Source organism: Somniosus microcephalus, chromosome 10 (assembly GCF_052327205.1).
Source record: "Somniosus microcephalus isolate GS21.2 chromosome 10, FLI_Smic_1.0, whole genome shotgun sequence".
Lineage (NCBI taxonomy): Eukaryota > Metazoa > Chordata > Chondrichthyes > Squaliformes > Somniosidae > Somniosus > Somniosus microcephalus.
Window position 1 is genome coordinate 66,660,204 of NC_140996.1, and position 22,976 is coordinate 66,683,179.

Below are 22,976 nucleotides of genomic sequence, written 5' to 3' on the forward strand. Positions count from 1 at the left end.
GCTTCAAAAGCTGTGTACTGGCGGTCCTCAGCCCTGATGGGGAGCTGGTGGTATGCCGACTTCAGATTAATTGTCGAGAACACCCGGTATTGTGCTATCTGGTTGACCATGTCAGATATGCGGGGGAGTGGGTATGCATCCAACTGGGTGTAGCGATTGATCGTCTGGCTGTAGTCAATAGCTAGGCGCTGTTTTCCGCCAGTCTTCAACACCACCACTTGTGCTCGCCATGGGCTGGTGCTACTCTCAATAATCCCTTCCTTCAGGAGTCTCGCTACCTCGGATTTAATGAAGCTCCTATCCCCGGCACTGTAATGCCTGCTTTTGGTAGCGATGGGCTTACAGTCGCGGGTGAGGTTAGCGAACAAGGAGGGGGGGGAGACTTTAAGGGTGGAGAGGCTGCAAATGGTGCGCGGCGGGCGATTTAAAAGCTGCTGGCTGCAGACTGTGAGTGGGGGGAGGGGTCCGTCGTATGCTAATGTGACACTTTTAAGGTGGCACTGAAAATCCAACCCCAGTAGAATGGCAGCGCAGAGATGGGGCAGGACCAGAAGTTTAAAATTTTTGTATTCTGTGCCCCGTACTGAAAGGGTCACTACACAGTAGCCACCGACGTCCGCTGACTGGGCTTTGGAAGCCAGAGAGATCCGATGGCGCGTCGGCAGGACCGGGAGAGAGTAACTGCGCACCGTGTCGGGGTGGATAAAGCTCTCCGTGCTCCCGCTGTCAAAAAGGCAGGTAGTGGCGCGGCCGTTTACCGTTATGTCCATCATGGACCTGGACAGTTGATGAGGGAGAGATTGGTCCAGCGTCACAGAGGCCAGCGTATGGTCAAGCGAGTCGATGTGGTCGTCAGATGAGGCGGTGGTTGAGTCCAGGTCCCCCGTGATTGAAGTTGGAGGCGTCCAAGATGGCGGACAAAATGGTGGCGCACATGATCCCGATCCCCACGCGGCTGGGGGAGCCCAAGATGGCGGACAAGATGGCTGCCCCCACGGTTCGCACGCGGCGCTGCTGGCGTTAGCGGTTTTACCTTTGCAGGCGCTGACATAGTGTCCTTTCTTCCCGCAGCCGGAGCAGGTAGCGTTTTTCGCCGGGCAGCGTGCTCTGGGGTGTTTTGCCTGGCCACAAAAATAACATTTCTGTGCCTTGGACATCGCTGCAGCAGTTGGCGGTGGCGGTCCCATGACCCAAGGTTGCGGCGTCCACGGTGCGGAGCGGTTAGGGGAGAAAGCGTCCATATTCCTGTGGGCCGCGTCGAGCGAGAGCGCGAGGGACACTGCCTTTTTCAGGTCTATTTCTCCCTTCTCCAACAGTCCCTGCCGGGAGTAGTCGGACCTTAGACCCGCAACGAAAGCATCTCGGATCAGTCCCTCCGTGTGTGCTGCGGCTGATACTTCTTTGCAATCGCAGCCTCGGCCGAGTATCCGTAGTGCCCGTAGGAAAGCCTCCACCGATTCCCCGGGCTGCTGTCTGCGGGATCTTAAGAGGTGCCTGGCATAGACCGTATTTACCGGGCGTGCGTACTGCCCTTTAAGCAGATCGATAGCCGCCGCGTAGGTCGTCGCGTCCTGGATTAGTGTATAAACTTGGTGGCTCACCTTTGAGGCCAGGATTTTCAGCTTGTTTTCTTCTAGGGTCACAGTTGAGGCTTCCAGGTAAGCCTCGAAGCAACGCAGCCATTGTGCGAATTTGGTAGCCGAACCCGCTTCTTGGGGGTCTAGGTCCAGGCATGTTGGTCTGAGGGCTCGCAGCAGCGCCTGCTGCTCAGCGTTTGGCGCCGTCGGTTGAAGCTGCTCCTGCTGTTCAGCATTTGGATTCGACATTTTGTTTTGCTAATAAAATTGATGCGCTATCAATTCCTCATAAAAGACAGAGAGTTAATCAATAGGCTTTTATTAGCAAAGAACAGAGCATGCCTCTCGTGGTTGCCTGGTATCCAAAAGGGCAGGGGGCTGCAGAGCAGTCACCTTTATACCCGGGCATGTGGGTGGAGCCAGGGGCGGAGTCAGCTGAGGCATGCATAGGCACAACAGTGTGCAACAACAACAATAACAAACAGTGGTTTACCACAGCCACTCCCCCTCCCCACAGCCTCACCCTACCCCCCTCCCCACTCCCACTCCCCCTCTCCACTCTGCACTCCCCCCTCCCCTCCCCACTCCACCTCCCCACCCCCTCCCAACTCCCCCTTCCAACTCCCCCACTCCCCCTCCCCACTCCACTCCCCCTCCCTCACTCCCCCTCCCCACTCCTCCACCCCTCCCCCTCCCCACTCCTCCACCCCTCCCCCTCCCCACTCCTCCACCCCTTCCCCCTCCCCACTCCTTCCCCCTCCCCACTCCTCCACACCCCTCCGCCACCCCACTCTCCCTCCCCTCTCCTCCACCCCACTCGCCCCCACTCCCCTCCCCATCCCCCTGCCCACTCCCACCCCCTCCTCACTCACTCCCCCCTCCCCAATCCCCCCTCCTCACTCCACTCCCTCTCCCCTCTCCCTCTTCGCCCCCTCCCCACTCCCCCCTCCCCCTCTCCACTCCCCCTCCCTACACCCCCACCCTACCTCTCCCCCTCCCCACCTCTCCCTACTCTCCCACCCCACTCCCCCACCCCACTCCCCCTCCCCTCCCCACTACCCCACTCCATCCCACTCCCCCTCTCCCTCCCCCTCCCTCTCCACTACCCCACTCCCCATCCCTTCCCCACCCCACTCCCCTCCCCAACTCCCATACTCCCTCCCCACCCCATTCCCCCTTCCAATTCCCCCACTCCCCCATCCACCCCCACTCCCCCACCCCCACTCACCCTCCCCACTCCCCCATCCACTCCCCTCCCCCACTCACCCTCCCAACCCCACCCACCCACCCCACTCCCCCTCCCCACTCCCCCTCCCAACCCCACCCACCCACTCCCCCACCCCACTCACCCTCCCCACTCCCCCACCCCACTCACCCTCCCTACCCCTCACCCTCCCCTCCCCCATCCCACTCACCCTCCCACTCCCCCACCCCACTCACCCTCCCTACCCCACTCACCCTCCCCACCCCACTCCCCCATCCCACTCCCTCTCCCCACCCCATCCCCACTCCCCCCACCGCACTCACCCTCCCCACCCCACTCCCCCCACCCCACTCCCCCCACCCCACTCCCAACCCCACTCCCCCTCCCCACCCCAGCCACTCCCCCACCCCACTCCCCCACCCCACCCCAGCCACTCCCCCACCCCACTCCCATTCCCCCACCCCACTTCCACTCCCCCACCCCACTTCCACTCCCCCTCCCCCACCCACTCCCCCTCCCCCTCCACAACCCCCCTCCCCACTCCCACTCCCACCTCCCCCTCCCCACTCCACTCCCTCACTCCCCCTCCCCACTCCTCCACCCCTCCGTCTCCCCACTGCTCCACCCCTTCCCCCTCCCCCTCCCCTCCCCACTCCTCCACACCCCTCCCCCACCCCACTCTCCCTCCCCTCTCCTCCACCCCACTCGTCCCCACTCCCCCTCCCCATCCCCCTGCCCACTCCCACCCCCCCTCTCACTCCCCCTCCCCCAATCCCCCTCCTCACTCCACTCCCTCTCCCCACTCCCTCTTCCCCCCTCCCCCTCTCCACTCCCCCTCCGCACACCCCCACCCTACCTCTCCCCCTCCCCACTTCCCCAACCTACCTCTCCTACTCCCCCACCCCACTCCCCCTCCCCACTTCCCTTCCCCCTCTCCACTTCCCCACTCCACACTCCCCACCCCATCCCACTCCCCCTCCCCCTCTCCACTACCCCACTCCATCCCACTCCCCCTCTCTCTCCCTCCCCCTCCACTACCCCACTCCCCATCCCTTCCCCACCCCACTCCCAACTCCCCATACCCCCTCCCACTCCCAACCCCCTCCCCACCCCACTCCCCCTTCAATTCCCCCACTCCCCCACCCACTCCCCACCCACTCCCCCATCCACCCCCACTCACCCACCCCACTCCCCCATCCACTCCCCCTCCCAACCCCCCCACCCACTCCCCATCCCACTCCCTCTCCCCACCCCATCCCCACTCCCCCACCCCACTCCCCCACCGCACTCACCCTCCCCACCCCACTCCTCCCACCCCACTCCCCAGCCCACTCCCGCTCCCCACCCCAGCCACTCCCCCACCCCACTCCCATTCCCCCACCCCACTTCCACTCCCCCACCCCACTCCCACTTCCCCTCCCCCTCCACAACCCTACTCCCACTCCACCTCCCACTCCCCCTCCCCACTCCCCGACTCCCACCCCACCCACTCCCGCTCCCCCACCTGTCTCCCCACTCCCCCTCCCCACTCCCAAACTCCTCTCCCCACTCCTCCCCATTCCCCTCCCGACTCCCCCTCACCACTCCTCCTCACTCCTCCCCACTCCCACTCCCCACTCCCCCCTCCCCCTCCCCACTTCCTCTCCCCCTCCCCACTCCCACACCCCCTCCCCACTTCCACTTCCCCTCCCCACTCCATTCCCCCTCCCCACTCCCCACTCCCCCCCACTCCCCACTTCCCCTCCCCATTCCCTCGCCACACTCCACTCCCCCTCCACACTTCCCACTTCCCCTCCCCCTTCCCCCCTCCCCACTCCCACACCCCATCCCCACTCCCCACTTCCCCTTCCCACTCCCACTTCCCACTCCCCCTCCCCACTCACACACCCCCTCCCCACTCCCTCTCCACACTTCACTCCCCACTCCACTCCCCCTCCCCACTCCCCCTCCCTCTCCACACTCCACTCCCCCTCCCCACTCCCCCTCCTTCCCCCCCTCCCCACTTCCTCTCCCTCTCCCCACTCCACACCCCTCCCCACTCCCACACCCCTCCCCACTCCCACACCCCCTCCCACCTCCCCACTCCCCCTCCCCCCCACTCCCCCTCCCACCCCACGCACCCCCTCCCCACTTGGAAGTCGCCTTCAGATTAATATCGGGGCCAAAGTTTAGAATAGATCAAAGATACATAGAGAGTATAGCTGGAATTTGTGCTTTTTGAGAAGCGAGAAAATGACCTGCATGACATATGGGCTGAGCTTTGATTTCTAGCTGAAACCAGCAGGATATACAGTAGCCTGAAGTAAATTTCTTGCTTCAAAGCCTCCAAAAACTCTATCACGAGCTCCAAAATGCGACCTGAATAAATAACTCTACATTGTTTATACCTTACCACTTTCTGTAATATTGATGCAAATTGACAGTAAATGTATAAATTTATAGTTCAGTTATGAATGGGATATTTGTTCAATATCTATAGTTTTTTTACATGTACATCTTGGGCTAGATTATCTACAAGAAGAATTTTTTTTCAGAACATAAAATTTTGGTATTTACTTTTCATCCGGAGGCCTGGTTTTATCAATATTAGCTGTTTGGCTGTTAGCTTCCAGTTCTGTTGTACAGCAACCTCACAAACTGTGCAGCCTGCTGAATCCCATCTGTTGGGGTGGTGATCACTTGGACATATTTTGGGATGGATTAGATTTCATACAGCATAAGTATTTAACAATGCATGGGAACTGCCCTAACTCCTCATAGTTAACCAGTTTGACTGGGCCAGGTGCCCACTAAAGGAATGATAGTGTACAGCAAGAATTGTCTTAGCAAAGCAAACTTCCTGGAACTCGAATATTTTGGTTAGTGTTCATGTAGTTTTGTAATTAGATAATGATCAACCTGTCTTATTTTCTCTCCTCCTGGCCTCCTCTTGCTAGGTTACAGTTCCACAAGTGATGGTACTTTCAACCAACTGGCAATTGTTCCTGTGTTGTCTGGCTTTTCATTCGTGAACATAAGAACATAAGAAATAGGAGCAGGAGTAGGCCAATCGGCCCCTCGAGCCTGCTCCACCATTCAATAAGATCATGGCTGATCTGATCCTAACCTCAATCTACTATCACTCTACAACCCACCTGAACCAATGTGATGTCCCTGGGAGAGGTGAAAAAACAGATAAAAAACCCAATGGCCAATTTGGGAGAAAAAATCTGGGAAATTCCTCTCTGACCCATCTAGGCGATCGAAACTCGTCCAGGAGATCACTCTGTCCCTATATTTTCTACAGTACTTACCTTCTGTAAAAGGTGATCTCCAGCCCAGCCAGAAACAGGAATAGAACCAACTCCTGAAATCTAACACAGAATTAGAACACAAGAAATAGGAGCAGAACCAGGCTACACGGCCCCTGGGACCGCTCCGCTACCCACAGGGCCATGACCGTTCCGAACCTAGACTCATGTCCAATTTCCTGCCCATTCCCCGTAACCCCTAATTCCCTTTACTTCTAGGAAACTGTCTATTTCTGTTTTAAATTTATTTAATGATGTAGCTTCCACAGCTTTCTGGGCAGCAAATTCCACAGACCTACCACCCTCTGAGTGAAGAAGTTTCTCCTCATCTCAGTTTTGAAAGAGCAGCCCCTTATTCTAAGATTATGCCCCCTAGTTCTAGTTTCACCCATCATTGGGAACATCCTCACCGCATCCACCCGATCAAGCCCCTTCACAATCTTATATGTTTCAATAAGATCGCCTCTCATTCTTCTGAACTCCAATGAGTAGAGTCCCAATCTACTCAACCTCTCCTCATATGTCCACCCCCTCATCCCCGGGATTAACCGAGTGAACCTTCTTTGTACTGACTCGAGAGCAAGTATGTCTTTTCTTAAGTATGGACACCAAAACTGTATGCAGTATTCCAGGTGCGGTCTCACCAATACCTTGTACAACTGCAACAATACCTCCCTGTTTTTATATTCTATTCCCCTAGCAATAAAAGCCAACATTCCATTGGCCTTCTTGATCACTTGCTGCACCTGCATACTAACTTTTGAGTTTCGTGCACCAGGACTCCCAGATCCCTTTGTACTACAGTACTTTCCAGTTTCTTGCCATTAAGATAATAACTTGCTCTATGATTTTTCCTGCCAAAGTGCATAACCTCACACTTTCCAGCATTGTATTCCATCTGCCAAATCTTTGCCCACTTACTTAGCCTGTCTATGTCCCTTTGCAGGTTTTTTATGTCCTCCTCACTCACTACTTTCCCTCCCATCTTTGTAGCATCTGCAAACTTGGATATGTTACACTCGGTCCCCCTCCTCCAAATCGTTAATATAGATTGTAAAGAGTTGGGGACCCAGCACTGACCCCTGCGGAACACCAATAGTTACTGATTGCCAGTCTGAGAACGAACCATTTATCCCAACTCTCTGCTTTCTGTTAGATAGCCAATCCTCCACCCATGCCAGAATATTACCCCCAATCCCGTGATTTTTTATCTTGAGCAATAATCTTTTGTGTGGCACCTTGTCAAATGCCTTTTGGAAGTCTAAATACACTACGTCCACTGGTTCCCCTTTATCCACCCTGTATGTTACTTCCTCAAAGAACTCAAGCAAATTTGTCAAACTTGACTTCCCCTTCATAAAACCATGCTGACTTTGTCCTATTAAATTATGTTATCCAAATGTCCCGTTACTGTCTCCTTAATAATGGACTCTAAAATTTTACCAACCACAGATGTTAGGCTAACAGGTCTATAGTTTCCAGCCTTCTGCCTACTACCCTTTTTACATAAGGGTGTTACATTAGCAGTTTTCAATCTGCCGGGACCTTTGCTGAGTCCAGGGAGTTTTGGAAAATTATTACCAATGCATCCACAATCCCTACCGCCACTTCCCTCAAGACCCTAGGATGTAAGCCATCAGGTCCAGGGGATTTATCCGCCTTGAGTCCCATTATTTTACCAAGTACCACTTCCTTAGTGATTTTAATCGTATTTTGCTCCTCACCTCCTAGAGCCCCTTGTTTGTCCAGTGTTGGGGATATTCTTAGTGTCCTTAGTGTGGGAGATGCATCACAGCTCAACCTGAACCTGTCTTCATCTGATGTTGATGGGCAATTTCAGCAGCGGTTTCTGGATAACTGTAAGGAGGGGTGATTTTACCCCTGCCCTACGCAGGAATGCTAAAACCAATTGTAGTATCTCTCCTGCAGCCACAACTGAGATCAGCTAATGCAGTACAGACTGGTGGTTCAACCTAGGGCCTTCTTGGTCTGCATGGCTAAGCTGCTCGCATCCTTATCCAGCAAAACTCGTCAAAGGAGTTGTTCAGCTAGACTTATTTCTCAGTGATGCTGTATGCTTGATGTGAAGACAGCGGCCAGAATTTTCTCCAGGTAGGCGAGTTGGGGGTGGGTGGCCTCCAAGGCGGGCGGGAGTCCGGGTTTCCTGCAGGCCCTGCCGACTTTAACAGCAGAGCCTGATTTGAATGTGAAGCCTCTTATTCCCACCCACAGCCAGCCAGATTGAGAGGCTGACTGGCTGCGTGCGGGCGGGTAGGCCTCAGATGCGAGGGGTCGATCCGGGGGAGGGATCGCGGGTTCGGCGTGGTCGGGGGATCAGTGGGGGGGGGGGGGGTGCAGGGGTCGGCATGGTCGGGGGAATGGGGGGTTGGTGATTGGCGGGGGTGGGGGTCGGCTGGGAATCGGAGGGATCGGGGATCGGCGGGGGGGGATCGGCTGGTGATCGGGATCGGTGGGGGGTCGGCTGGTGATCGGGATCGGCTGGTGATCGGGATCGGGGGGGTCGGCTGGTGATCGGGATCGAGGGGGGGGTCGGCTGGTGATCGGGATCGGTGGGGGGGTCGGCTGGTGATCGGGATCGGCCGGTGATCGGGATCGGTGGGGGGTCGGCTGGTGATCGGGATCGGGGGGGGGGGAGTCGGCTGGTGATCGGGATCGGGGGGGTCGGCTGGTGATCGGGATCGGCTGGTGATCGGGATCGGGGGGGGTCGGCTGGTGATCGGGATCGGCTGGTGATCGGGATCGGGATCGGGGGGGTCGGCTGGTGATCGGGATCGAGGGGGGGGTCGGCTGGTGATCGGGATCGAGGGGGGGTCGGCTGGTGATCGGGATCGGGGGGGTCGGCTGGTGATCGGGATCGGCTGGTGATCGGGATCGGGGGGGTCGGCTGGTGATCGGGATCGGCTGGTGATCGGGATCGGGGGGGGGTCGGCTGGTGATCGGGATCGGGGGGGTCGGCTGGTGATCGGGATTGAGGGGGGGTCGGCTGGTGATCGGGATCGGGGGGGTCGGCTGGTGATCGGGATCGGGGGGGGGTCGGCTGGTGATCGGGATCGGGGGGTGTCGGCTGGTGATCGGGATCGGGGGGGTCCGCTGGTGATCGGGATCGGGGGGGGTCGGCTGGTGATCGGGATCGGGAGGGTCGGCTGGTGATCGGGATCGAGGGGGGGTCGGCTGGTGATCGGGATCGGCTGGTGATCGGGATCGGGGGGGTCGGCTGGTGATCGGGATCGGCTGGTGATCGGGATCGGGGGGGTCGGCTGGTGATCGGGATCGGGAGGGTCGGCTGGTGATCGGGATCGGGGGGGGGTCGGCTGGTGATCGGGATCGGGGGGGTCGGCTGGTGATCGGGATCGAGGGGGGGGTTGGCTGGTGATCGGGATCGAGGGGGGGGTCGGCTGGTGATCGGGATCGGGGGGGTCGGCTGGTGATCGGGATCGGGGGGGGTCGGCTGGTGATCGGGATCGGGAGGGTCGGCTGGTGATCGGGATCGAGGGGGGGGTCGGCTGGTGATCGGGATCGGGGGGGTCGGCTGGTGATCGGGATCGGCTGGTGATCGGGATCGGGGGGGTCGGCTGGTGATCGGGATCGGCTGGTGATCGGGATCGAGGGGGGGGTCGGCTGGTGATCGGGATCGGGGGGGTCGGCTGGTGATCGGGATTGAGGGGGGGTCGGCTGGTGATCGGGATCGGGGGGGTCGGCTGGTGATCGGGATCGGGGGGGGGGTCGGCTGGTGATCGGGATCGGGGGGTGTCGGCTGGTGATCGGGATCGGGGGGGTCGGCTGGTGATCGGGATCGGGGGGGGTCGGCTGGTGATCGGGAGGGACGGCTGGTGATCGGGATCGAGGGGGGGGTCGGCTGGTGATCGGGATCGGCTGGTGATCGGGATCGGGGGGGTCGGCTGGTGATCGGGATCGGCTGGTGATCGGGATCGGGGGGGTCGGCTGGTGATCGGGATCGGCTGGTGATCGGGATCGGGGGGGGGTCGGCTGGTGATCGGGATCGGGGGGGTCGGCTGGTGATCGGGATTGAGGGGGGGTCGGCTGGTGATCGGGATCGGGGGGGTCGGCTGGTGATCGGGATCGGGGGGGGGGGGTCGGCTGGTGATCGGGATGTGTCGGCTGGTGATCGGGATCGGCTGGTGATCGGGATCGGGGGGGTCGGCTGGTGATCGGGATCGGCTGGTGATCGGGATCGGGGGGGGGGTCGGCTGGTGATCGGGATCGGGGGGGTCGGCTGGTGATCGGGATCGAGGGGGGGTCGGCTGGTGATCGGGATCGGGGGGGGGGTCGGCTGGTGATCGGGATCGGGGGTGTCGGCTGGTGATCGGGATCGGGGGGGGGTCGGCTGGTGATCGGGATCGAGGGGGGGTCGGCTGGTGATCGGGATCGAGGGGGGGTCGGCTGGTGATCGGGATCGAGGGGGGGTCGGCTGGTGACCGGGATCGGGGGGGGGGGGTCGGCTGGTGATCGGGATCGGGGGGGTCGGCTGGTGATCGGGATCGAGGGGGGGTCGGCTGGTGATCGGGATCGGGGGGGTCGGCTGGTGATCGGGGGGGGGGGGTCGGCTGGTGATCAGGATCGGGGGGGGTCGGCTGATGATCGGGATGGAGGGGGGTCGGCTGATGATCGGGATGGGGGGGGTCGGCTGGTGATCGGGATGGGGGGTCGGCCGGTGATCGGGATCGGGGGGTCGGCTGGTGATCGGGATCGGGGTCGGGGGGTCGGCTGATGATCGGGGTCGGGGGGTCGGCTGGTGATCGGGGGGGGGGGGGTCGGCTGATGATCGGGATCGGGGGGTCGGCTGGTGATCGGGATCGGGGGGGTCGGCTGATGATCGGGATCGGGGGGGGTCGGCTGGTGATCGGGGGGGGGTCGGCTGGTGATCGGGATCGGGGGGGGGGTCGGCTGGTGATCGGGATCGGGGGGGGTCGGCTGGTGATCGGGATCGGGGGGGTCGTCGGCTGATGATCGGGATGGGGGGGTCAGCTGGTGATCGGGATCGGGGGGGGTCGGCTGATGATCGGGATCGGGGGGGTCGGCTGGTGATCGGATGGGGGGGGTCGGCTGGTGATCGGGATCGGGGGGGGTCGGCTGGTGATCGGGATCGGGTGGGTCGGCTGGTGATCGGGATCGGGGGGGTCGGCTGATGATCGGGATCGGGGGGGGGTCGGCTGATGATCGGGATCGGGGGGGGTCGGCTGCTGATCGGGATCGGGGGGGGGGGTCGGCTGGTGATCGGGATCGGCGGGGGGTCGGCTGATGATCGGGATCGGGTGGGTCGGCTGGTGATCGGGATCGGGGGGGTCGGCTGATGATCGGGATCGGGGGGGTGGTTGGGGATCGGGATCGGGGGGGTGGTTGGGGATCAGCACGGGCTAGGTCAGGGATCGGGAGGGGGGGTCGGTGTTCACGGGGTCGACGGCGGGGGGGGTCGGCCGAAGCATCAGCAGCGGAGGAGAGAGGATCCGGGCCGGCCACCGGAGGATTGTGGGGTGGGGTGGGGTGGGGAGGCCTCATGGTTGGGCTCGGTGGCCTGGGGGGGTTGATCGAAGGCCTCGAGAGGGGGTCTCCGATTCCGGGAGGTTGGGTTAGGTAAGGACACTGGATCCAGGAGGTTGGTATAAAACCACTTACCTCCTGGATCCAGCAGTCCCCGCCTCAGTTTAACTGCCGGGTTTTATGAATTGTGTGAAACCTGTCCACAAGCAGTTAAATTCAAAATAGAGGTGAAAGAAGAGGCTGCCAGCCTCTATTAAAACCAGCGGGTTGGCTGCCCGCCTCTATTAAAACCAGCGGGTTGGCTGCCAGCCTCTATTAAAACCAGAAGTGAACGGGTTGGAGGCGGTATACCTATCTTTTACAATTTAACTGTTCCCACACTCCAAACCCACCCGTTTCTTTAGGGGAAAATTCCCGCCAGCGTGTTTCTTCGCTGCATTAACATCAAATTTTGCTCTAAATCCCTTTTGATGTTTCAGCCATGTAGATTTGATACTAATCATGAGATCAACAAGAAGAACTGATTGAAAATTACTAGTGCTTGATTGCATTTAACATGTCACTGTCAGCAATTTGGCTTCAATCAAAATTGCAAAAACTGTTGCAACTCCGTTACATATTGTATTACTTTTTTTTCTAATAACTCTACTATTGTCTCTTTATCTGTTCTGTATATTTAAGAGTATTTGTACATCTGGTGTTATGATATTAATGTGGTGACGCCAACTCTCAGCTAGCTGTGATATACTTGTGGGAGAGTCCAAAATTTGCAATCTAAAATCACCCATTGTGTTGCAAATGGACAGTTTATCTCTGCATTGTGTGCCTACACTACTACCAGAAGAGGTTCAGTATCATCATACAGTATAATTAGAACATTAGTTGAGATGGGGATATCTGCAGTGATGAGATACCATTTGTTAACAAACAAAGAGCATGCTTTTAAATCTGGTGAATAAAGCTGATTTCTTAGTGCATAATGAGAAAGAAGAATATTCTAGCAGAGCTCAATAATAGTATGGTACACCCAGTACAGAGAGGTTGATCAAGTTCTTTAGATCACAGTCGGATGGCATTATCTATTCTAGTTTTCAGATCTTTTCAGAAATCTGAGATTTTACCCTCCTGCTGATGAAATATGACCCATTGATAGTTAACGGTGGTTTTGCATGCAAGCGGGCAAACGTCTAACCAGCTGAAGTGCTCCTACTGTTCTTCCTCCATTAAAATGTGAAAAATATACACATACACTAGAATGCTGCATGTGTAGACAGCAGCTTAGATTAATTTTTAAAGTTTTCTTCCAGATTTCTCCCATCATTGGCGCGTACTATACTGCTATGTGGATTCAGGGGACAAGTAGCAGAATGGATAGCAGGCTGGCTACAAAACAAAGCAGAGCAGGGGTTTAAAGGTAGCTGCTCAGATTGACAAAAGGTGGGAAGTGGTATTCCACAGCGATCAGTGCTGGGACCACTATTGTTCACCATTTACATGAACAATTTGGACTCTGGAACTGGAAATACAATTTCAAAATTTGCAGACGATGCCAAATTGGGGGGTATAGTTAATAGAGAGGAGGGCTGTGACAAAATACAGGAAGACATTAATAAACTTGCAGAATGGGCATGTAATTGGCAAATGAACTTCAATATAAATAAGTGTATGGTGGTACATTTTGGTAGGAAGAATAAGGAGGCCACACACTCTTTGGAAAATAAGTGTCTAAATAGGGTAGAGGAGCAGAGGGATCTGGGGGTACAGATACACAAATTACTAATAGTAGCAACGCAGGTTAATAAGGCCATTGAAAAGAAAAGCAAACCAAACGTTGGCGTGCATTTCTAGAGGGATTGAATTGTAAGCCATGGACAACTAACTTAAGAAAACATGAGCAAGGGAAGACAGTTTTGGCCGAACTTTTTTTTTAATCATTCATGGGATGTGGGCGTCGCTGGCAAGGCCAGCATTTATTGCCCATCCCTAATTGCCCTTGAGAAGGTGGTGATGAGCTGCCTTCCTGAACAGCTGCAGTCCATGTGGTGAAGGTACTCCCACAGTGCTGTTGGGAGGGAGTTCCAGGATTTTGACCCAGCGACGATGAAGGATCAGCGATATACTTCTAAGTCAGGATGGTGTTTGACTTGGAGGGGAACTTAGAGGTGGTGGTGTTCCCATGCAGCTGCTGCCCTTGTCCTTCTAGGTGGAAGAGGTCGCGGGTTTGGGAGGTGCTGCCGAAGAAGCCTTGGCGATTTGCTGCGTGCATCTTGTGGATGGTACACACTGCAGCCACGGTACGCCGGTGGTGGAGGGAGTGAATGTTTAAGGTGGTAGATGTGGTGCCAATCAAGCGGGCTGCTTTGTCCTAGATGATGTCGAGCTTCTTGAGTGTTGTTGGAGCTGCACTCATCCAGGCAAGTGGAGAGTATTCCATCATACTCCTTACTTGTGCCTCGTAGCTGGTAGAAAGGCTTTGGGAAGTCAGAAGGTGAGACACTCACTGCAGAATACCTAGCCTCTGGCCTGCTCTTGTTGCCACAGTATTTATGCGGCTGGTCCAGTTAAGTTTCTGGTCAATGGTGACCCCCAGCATATTGATGATGGGGGATTCGGCGATGGTAATGCCGTTGAATGTCAAGGGGCGGTGGTTAGACTCTCGCTTGTTGGAGATAGTCATTGCCTGGCACTTCTGTGGCGCGAATGTTACCTACTACTTATCAGCCCAAGCCTGAACGTCGTCCACGTCTTGTTGCATGCAGCCATGGACTGCTTCATTATCTGAGGAGTTGTGAATGATGCTGAACACTGTGCAGTCATCAGCAAACATCCCCATTTCTGACCTTATGTTGAAGGGAAGATCATTGATGAAGCAGCTGAAGCTGGTTGGGCCTAGGACACTGCTCTGAGGCACTCCTGCAGCGATGTCCTGGGGCTGTGATGATTGACCTTCAACCACCACAACCATCTTCCTTTGTGTTAGGTATGACTCCAGCCAGTGGAGAGTTTTCCCCCCCGATTCCCATTGACTTCAGTTTTACTAGGGCTCCTTCATGCCACACTCGGTTAAATGCTGCCTTGATGTCAAGGGCAGCTGACGTAAGAAAACTACTAGGCACTTGGTCTAAGCGTTAAACAAAGCTTTAATCAACTGTTTTACAACATGGAGATCTAGTTGTGTCCTTCACTAGTTCCTGTAAAAGAATGTCTTGAGCAAGCTGTGCCCATGCCCGAGTATTTATACTCTCCCTGGACAGCGCCACCAGCAGACCGCCCAGTATTATTTCATAAGTCATTTCCACATGAATGACAAGATTCATGTCAGCAGCCACTTTCACCTCGCCTCTGGAACTCAGCTCCTTTGTCTATGTTTGGACCAAGGCTGTAATAAGATTGGGAGCCGAGTGGTCTTGGCGGAACCCAAAGTGGGCATCAGTGAGCAGGTTATTGGTGTCAGGGTTGCTGTCACGGGCCGTGCTGTCCGGGCGAGGCTGGTTCTGGACCCAAGTGCAGACAGACGAGGCGAGAAGCAGGTATGCCGTCTTAAATAACAGTACTTTACTAGAATCACACAGGTAAACAGTTACAAAACATAGGAGCGCAAGACAAGCTACCACATAGGCAAATGGCTAGTCAAGATAGGAACTCAAGACAAGCTACCGTGAGGCAACCGGCTTGTCAAGACTGAGCTCAGGACAAGCTACCCCAGGGCAACCGGCTTGTCAAGATAGGAACTCAAGACAAGCTACCATGAAGCAACCGGCTTGTCCAAACTGAGCTCAAGACAAGCTACCACAGGGCAACCGGCTTGTCCAAAACTGAGCACCTAGTCAAGACAGAGCACCTTGTCAAGACTGACTCCCTTGTCAGGACTGAGCCCAGAGGGAAGAAACCACAGAACTTAAATACAAGCAAAAACAGGTGAAACCAATAAACCAGATAAAAGGCAGTTAAATAATAAACACAGGAGAAACTAGAAACAATTAACAAAGGGAAACCAACCAGTGAAGGTGCCATCTAGGGGTTACTGAAGGAACTGACCGGCACCCTCACAATTGGTGAGTAAATGCCACTTGATAGCCCTGTCGATGACACCATCCATCACTTTGCTGATGATTGAGAGTAGACTGATGGGACGGTTATTGGTCAGATTGGATTTGACTCGCTTTTTGTGGACAAAACCTGGGCAGTTTTCCACATTGTCGGATAGATGCCAGTGTTGTAGCTGTACTGGAAAAACTTGGCTAGAGGCGCGGCTGGTTCTGGAGCACAAGGCTTCAGCACGACAGCCGGGATGTTGTCGGGGCCCATAGCCTTTGCTGTATTCAGTGTGCTCAGCCATTTCTTGATATCACATGGAGTGAATCGAATTGGCTTCTGTGATGGTGGGGACCTCAGGAGGAGGCCGATATGGATCATCCACTTGGCACTTCTGGCTGAAGATGGTTGCAAACGTTACAGCCTTCTCTTTTGCACTCACGTGCTGGGCTCCACCATCATTGAGGATGGGAATATTAATGGAGCCTCCTTCTCCCATTAGTTGTTTAATGGCCCATTCATGACTGGATGTGACAGGACTGCAGAGCTTTGATCTGATCTGTTGATTGTGGGATCGCTTAGCTCTATCTATAGCATGCTGCTTCCACTTTTTAGCAAGCATGTAGTCCTGGTGCTGCTCTTTTACACTCCTTATTGAACCAGGTTTGGTCCCCTGGCTGGATGGTAATGGTAGAGTGAGGGATATGCCGGGTCATGAGGTTACAGATTATGGTGGAATACAATTCTGCTGCTGCTGATGCCCAGTTTTGAGCTGCTAGATCAGTTCTGAATCTGTCCCCTTTTGCACGGTGGTAGTGCCACACAACACGAGGGAGGGTGTCCTCAGTGTGAAGTCGGGACCTCGTCTCGTATGGAGTCACATATAGGGCAGCCCAGGTAAGGACAGTAGATTTCCTTCCCTAAAGGACATTAGTGAACCAGATGGGTTTTTACAACAATCCGATACTGATACTAACTTTTTATTCCAGATTTATTTACTGAATTTAAATTCTCCAGCTGCTGTGGTGGGATTTGAACTTATGTCTCTGGATAATTAGTCCAGGGCCTCTGGATTATTAGCTCAGTAAGATTACCACTATACTACCGTTCCCGTAGCTTACTTCTTCCATGTCTATGTCAGGGGCTCTAATTGTACCTGTTATGTACCTAATTATGTATAATTCTCCCTGATCCTCAAAGATGGCGATACAAACTCCAGAATATTACCAGATCTCTTCTGTTTGGCTTTTGTCTGCTGCCCTCCACAGATAACATTCCTTCAACTCAGCCTTGAAACTGCAGAATATTCATCTATCCCATGACTTTGCTATTTTCCCTATCTTGCCACCCTCTACAGGCACATTGCCCCAACCCAATTGTGTTGCATGCAGTATTGATCATGTCAGGCTGTATCGACCCCTATAGCTCGAAGTCTAAGCTGAATAGCTTGCTTATATCTACATCAGCTCTGCTTCTGGGCATTTTAAAGACTTGGATCATGTCTCTCTTTCATGTCTCTCTTTGACCTTCTTACAACTTGAAGGCAGTTGGAAAAGTCTCATTTCATTGTAAGGTTACTGACCTTGTGCTCTTATGATCCATAAAGCATGTTGTTCCTTATAGATGCTGTGACATTCTCTTTCCCTCTGTAGTACTTGAACTACAAAACTTCAGCAACAAAATGCCATTTCACCTAAATAGCTTTTCTTGTGTCTGGGAAAGAAAGATGGCAACATAAAAATTAAATTTGAAACAATGGTAGATTACTTGTGCATTAGCCTTGTTTTATTATGCATCTTTCTATTACAAGAAGAAACCAAACATCATGACTGATGTATCAGTGTTTTTTTTTGCAATTAGACAATGGGCTGAATTTTAACTTTAAAGAGTGGGTTTGGGAGCGGGTGGGTAGTTAAAAGTGCTGAAATTGACAGTGTCGGGAAGCCAGCTTCAACCGCTGGCTTCTGCCTTTAACTCAAGCGTGTTAGGCAACATGCGAGAGACCCCCTTGGGAGGGATAGGTTACCTATTTAAACCAATTTGGAAATAGTTAAGAGGCTATTAACAGCCTTTATCTGTTGTTGGAGCTATTTCTGGCTGTCCACGGGATTCCGAGCTTGCTGAACCTCGCCAGTGAAAGTAAGGCGAGAGCACCGCGGCAAGTGAGGGAGCTGAACCAGTGCACTTAAAAATATCACACTAATAGTCAAACCTCACACCTGCTTCCTTGCCTAACGGAAAGGCTCTTGCTGACACCACTTGTGCTGAGAGTTTGCTTTCAGGAGTTTGCAGGTGATTTCTACAACTTTGGAAGTCACTCTCACTACATTGGAGGATTGTGCCTCTGATCTCCACTTTACATCTGTCAAATATCAGATCAGCATGGGTGCTGCCTATGCTGTTTCACCTTGGACCTTAGATGAGGACCAAGATGAGCACCAGCAGCAACAATACCAGCAACACTAACAGGAGCAGCAGCAGCCTTCTCCTCACTGACCTGCCGATCCACAGGAGAGAGGGGATGAGCACAGGGGTGCAGCTCGCAGGAGGTGATACCCCCAACACAGGGTATATAGGCAGAGGATGAGGTTCCTGGACATAACTGAACTGCAGTGCCTCAGGAGGCTCTGGGTATCGCATCAGGTCGTGGCAGACATTTGTAGCTTGCTGGAAGAAGACCTGCAGCCAAGTGGACCTGGTGGACATGCCTTACCAGTGGGTCAAAGTCATCACCGCCCTCAACTTCTTCGCATCAAGCTCCTTCTAGGGATCTGCAAAAGATATTTGCAGGATCTCGCAGTCGGCCGCTCACAAATACATCACCCAGGTGACTGATGCCATGTTTGATGAGGCATGCACTTATGTACACTTTGCCACTGATAAAGCCAATCAGACTGAGTGGGCATTCAGCTTTGCAGCGCCAGCTGCCTTCCCACAGGTGCAAGGCATCATCGACTGCACACATGTGGCCATCCAGATCATCCAGGAGTGTTCGTGAACCATAAGGGCTTCCACTCCATTAATATGCAGCTTGTCTGCAACCACAAATAGATCATCATGCATGTGTGTGCCAGATTCCCAGGGAGCTGTCATGGTTCATTCATCCTGCGTCAGTCAACCCTCCCTCAGCTCTTTGTACCTCCGATCAGACTTACCGGTTGGCTGCTTGGAGACAAGGGATATCCACTGAAGATGTGGCTGATGACGCCCTTGAGGAGGCTAAGCAATGAGGCCGAAGAGTGCTAGAATCAAAGCCAAGTGATGACGAGATGTGTAATAGAGCAAGCAATCAGGATGCTGAAGATGCGCTTCAGATGCCTGGACAGATCTGGAGGACCCCTTCAATATGCACCAGCCAGGGTCTCCAGAATGATTGTGGTATGCTGCGCTGTGCACAACATAACACAGCAGCGAGGATTGGAGCTGCTGGAGGAGCAAGGCACAGAGCACAGAGCCTCTTCGGAGGAGTTGGAAGAGGAGGAACCCGAAGTGGACATAGCACCAGCAGCGGCCCATGTTGCTGCCGGGGAGGCCCGGGATGGCCTCAATGGCACGATTTAGTTGAGCTGCACCAGTGCACCTATATGGCACCCAGATGCTGAACCAACTTTCCCCCACCCCGCCCCCCACCACAAAGCAGTCCTAAAATGACCAAACCATTCCTGTCGCACACACCTATTGCTCGAGGTTAAATAACATCTTACCATTCACTCCAACTGACAAGGTCACTTGCCAGGCAGCAGGCAAAAATGAACAAATGGGACAGTGGTGCAAATAAATAATTATATGTGGCTCAAAAAGTAAACAGAAACTTAACAGTCTAACATTTTGTAACACAACCATGTGTATACCCTTGTGCATCTAGAATTCTTTAATCTTCCTCTTCCTGCCATTCCTACACCATGCAACCCCTGTGGCTTCAGCAGAGCTAGAAGCAGGCTGCTCACATACCTGCTCTGACTAGATACTATTGGCAGACGTCCTCTGGGTTTTGGAGCCTGTGGGGGCCCCGCCAAAGACTGCTCCTCTTGCACCTGTGCAGGGGCAGACTTGGCCACCGGGACACGAGGAAGCCTGTGGGACTCTGACTTGGGGGGGGGGGGCGGCAACAGGGAAGAAGTGGGAGCGCTTTGGAGCAGAGTCCGCACTTCCATGTCCCCTCTCACCATATCATCCCTCTCATGACCCACCCGCACTTCCCTGCTAGCAAGAAACTGGAGAGCACCTTGCACATCAGTGGGGCGATGAACGGCCAAGTCTAGGTTTCTATCCATCCTAGATAAAGTGGCATTCAGAGTCTGCAAGCTGTTGTTCACAGCAAGCATGCACTCATTTGAATGCCGCATTTGATGCTCCATGCAGGTGCCCACCCTTTCCATGAATGAACACATCATTGCCATGGCCTGCAACATCATGTTGCTCATGTTGGAGATGGACTCCTCCATTCTCCCTGCATGCGAGTACATTGCAGCTGGAAATCCTGCCAGAGCCTCACGCCTTTTCTGTTGCTCCTCCAGAGTCATCCACTTTGTCGATGGGCCCCGAGGTTCAGCATCATGATCCAGCTAAGCAGTGCTTGGAGCGACCTGCGCCCTCCAACGAGGACTCTCCACTGCTGTCCCTGTCTCCACCATCTGCTCCTGCTCACATGTGATGTGGGAGACACCACGTTACAACATTACTTTCTGACTTAGTGGACCCACCAACGTGTGTGTATCTGCACTGGTGCTGGGTGTACATGGGTCGTGTGATGGTGCACCCTCAGAGTCCGCAACCTCCTCTGAGGAGTCCTCTTCCTCTTCCCACTGGCTGGACAGTGGTGGGGGGCGGGCACTTGATGGGCCTGTGGGAGAGTAAAGACATGAATTAGAATTGTTATGATAGATTAGAATGTTTTAAGTTACCATTATGCACATGATCATATTTCACTGGCTGCTGACATCAAGTCAACATGAGTGACTGCTGTATGCCATGTGGCTGTGTGATATTTCATTCTGTCACTGGGTAGCTGGGAGTTCCCCCTCTCTCCATCTCCCACTGCCAGCAGCTCAGCAACTCTGCTTATCTCCAGCGCCATCTCCTCTGCTGCAGCCAGTGGTTTCATCACTGGAGGGTCACCACTGGCTCTGTCACCAGATGCATCACCTCTACCTTTCCTGGGTTTTCTGTGCTCTCTTCTCCTGCAAGGAGGGAAACAAGAAACTTTTGAGTGAGAATCATGGAATGAGTGGAAGGGATGGATGGATAACATCTGTAGAGGGTGATTATGAGCGAGATGCATGACATTGCATTAAGATGAGGGCACGTGTCAGTGGTGGATGGTCAGATGGGGACGTGAGTAGGTGCATAGAGAGAGAACGATGGGTGCACCTGCAGTTTGGATTGGTGTGAGGAGTGATGTACAGGAGTAGGTTGGGAAGGCAGAATGAGGGGGTTGGGGGTGACACGCACATCAGGATGTAGTTGAATGCGGCATTGTACTCACCTTTCCTGACCTCATGAGCTAAAGTGCTTCCTGCACTGTATCCAGGACCTGCTCATCACACTCCTGCTGCTCACCTCTTCCGAGATCTCCAGCCGGACCCTCTTTGTCTCGGCTGCTGGCCTCTTCCTCCAGTCACCAGGGAACAGTACGTCCCTACGGGCCCCAACTCCTTGGAGCAGGATTTGCAGGGAGGCATCACTGAATCTCTGGGCAGCTTTCTGTCGTTGACCCTGCAATATTTAGTATCTAGCAATATCAAATTATTTACCAACAACCAACTCAGTATTTCCACAATGCACTCTCTACTCCAACAACCTCTCTTCCACCTCCACCAACCTTCAACTCACATCTGTGCATTGTTCCTTTAAATACCTCAACTGAATTCGAATCATACATGGCGTCATCACACCCGCTCCCATTAATTGGTCAGGAAAGCTGGAAGTCTGATTCAATTGCAGTGACTCCGTTAAAAGGCCACTGCGAAACGCACCTCTCTAACTCCCGGGTTCCCGACGCGATCCACAGCTTCCCCACTGCCAGCGCGTCTCAAAGGTAAAAATTCAGGCCTGTATTTCTGACCAGATTTTGTCTATTCTTTTTCTGTCTAGAAGCTAGGCCTATAAAATGCTACTGATGATTTTGGCTTGAGTAATCTAGGTATGCTACAAAAAGTTGTAACTTTCTTTTATAATGGGCTAATGATATATAATATGACCCCAAAAAAATACCACTGAACATTGCAGCAGTCACAAGAGTATTTCTTACTTTCAGATGAAGACATCATTTATGCAGTGACCGTCTGGATTGTTGCTGATTTTGACAAGTTGTCTGGGAGAAGATTACTCTCCAATGCTATAAAACACATGGTGAGTTTCTCATGATTTAACTGTTCTTAGCATTTTGCGACATTGCCCTTCAAAATATACAGTGTGCGCTAAGCACTCCATTGGCTCCATACGGCCTTGTATGAGCTACAGTTTCCTGCCATTTCTCCCCTTTGTGCTGGCTCACCTATAATTATCCATATGTTGCAAATGTACAGGCCAGATATGTACTTTTCATCTGATAAATCTATTAGTGTAGATAGCTACTTAGTATCCATTGTTTTAATTGATGAGATGTTTGAGCATCTAGCAAATTAGCTGAGGGAAGTCCAAAGCACGTCAGTGTTATGATTCCCAGTCCTGGGTGGAGATTCTTTCTTACAAATAAAGTGGGCCGGATTTTGCGGTCAACGGTGAACAAACAGTGCCAGGCGTTCATTACACTTACACTTGCTCACAGACTTTTTGTGAGGTTTTGCACTGGAACTTGCTGTGATTAGAAAGCCATTTTGGTACACAGTGCCCTCTACAGGGGACCTGGAACCTGTGTGAACAGAGCAAGCAACTGTGTATCTACTTAACCAATCAGATTGAAGAATCGTTAACAAGCATCACAGAGTCTGAATCAGGAAATGTAAGTTTGAATATTTAATTCAATGTCAAATCATGTACAGAAAGCGAAATAAAGAGAGGGAAAGAAAGATGGGATTAATAAAAGAGTCAAAGAAAACGTTAAAAAAAATTATGAAAATGTTTAAATTTTTTTATATCTTCGATTATTAAAGTCTGAAGGAATGAGACTCTATACTTGTAAAAGTTAATTTTCAGTGACAGAAATGTTGTTTGGCAGTAATTAAGACTCATCACACCATTAAAAATTTACTTACACAATGGGATGGACAAACCCTAACTTTTTCTGGCATGTTTAGTGGGTCTCTATCACTTAAGTACAACAACTTCATGCTGTTCCATGTGTATCAATGCTGAGTCTCTCGACGAGATTGTGAAACTTCTTGAGGAACAGAGCAACTCGGACAGCAA

General features: G+C 53.5%; 1 protein-coding gene across 1 annotated transcript in view; it reads left to right on the top strand.

Annotated features, from left to right (window-relative positions):
- Positions 1–22,976, top strand: part of LOC147111533 (UDP-glucose:glycoprotein glucosyltransferase 1-like) — a 680,288-nt gene that overhangs the window by 307,241 nt on the left and 350,071 nt on the right. The window contains exon 13 of the mRNA XM_085999896.1: positions 21,855–21,977. Coding sequence (XP_085856022.1) covers positions 21,855–21,977 — 123 coding nt within the window. The remainder of the gene's footprint in view (positions 1–21,854; positions 21,978–22,976) is intronic.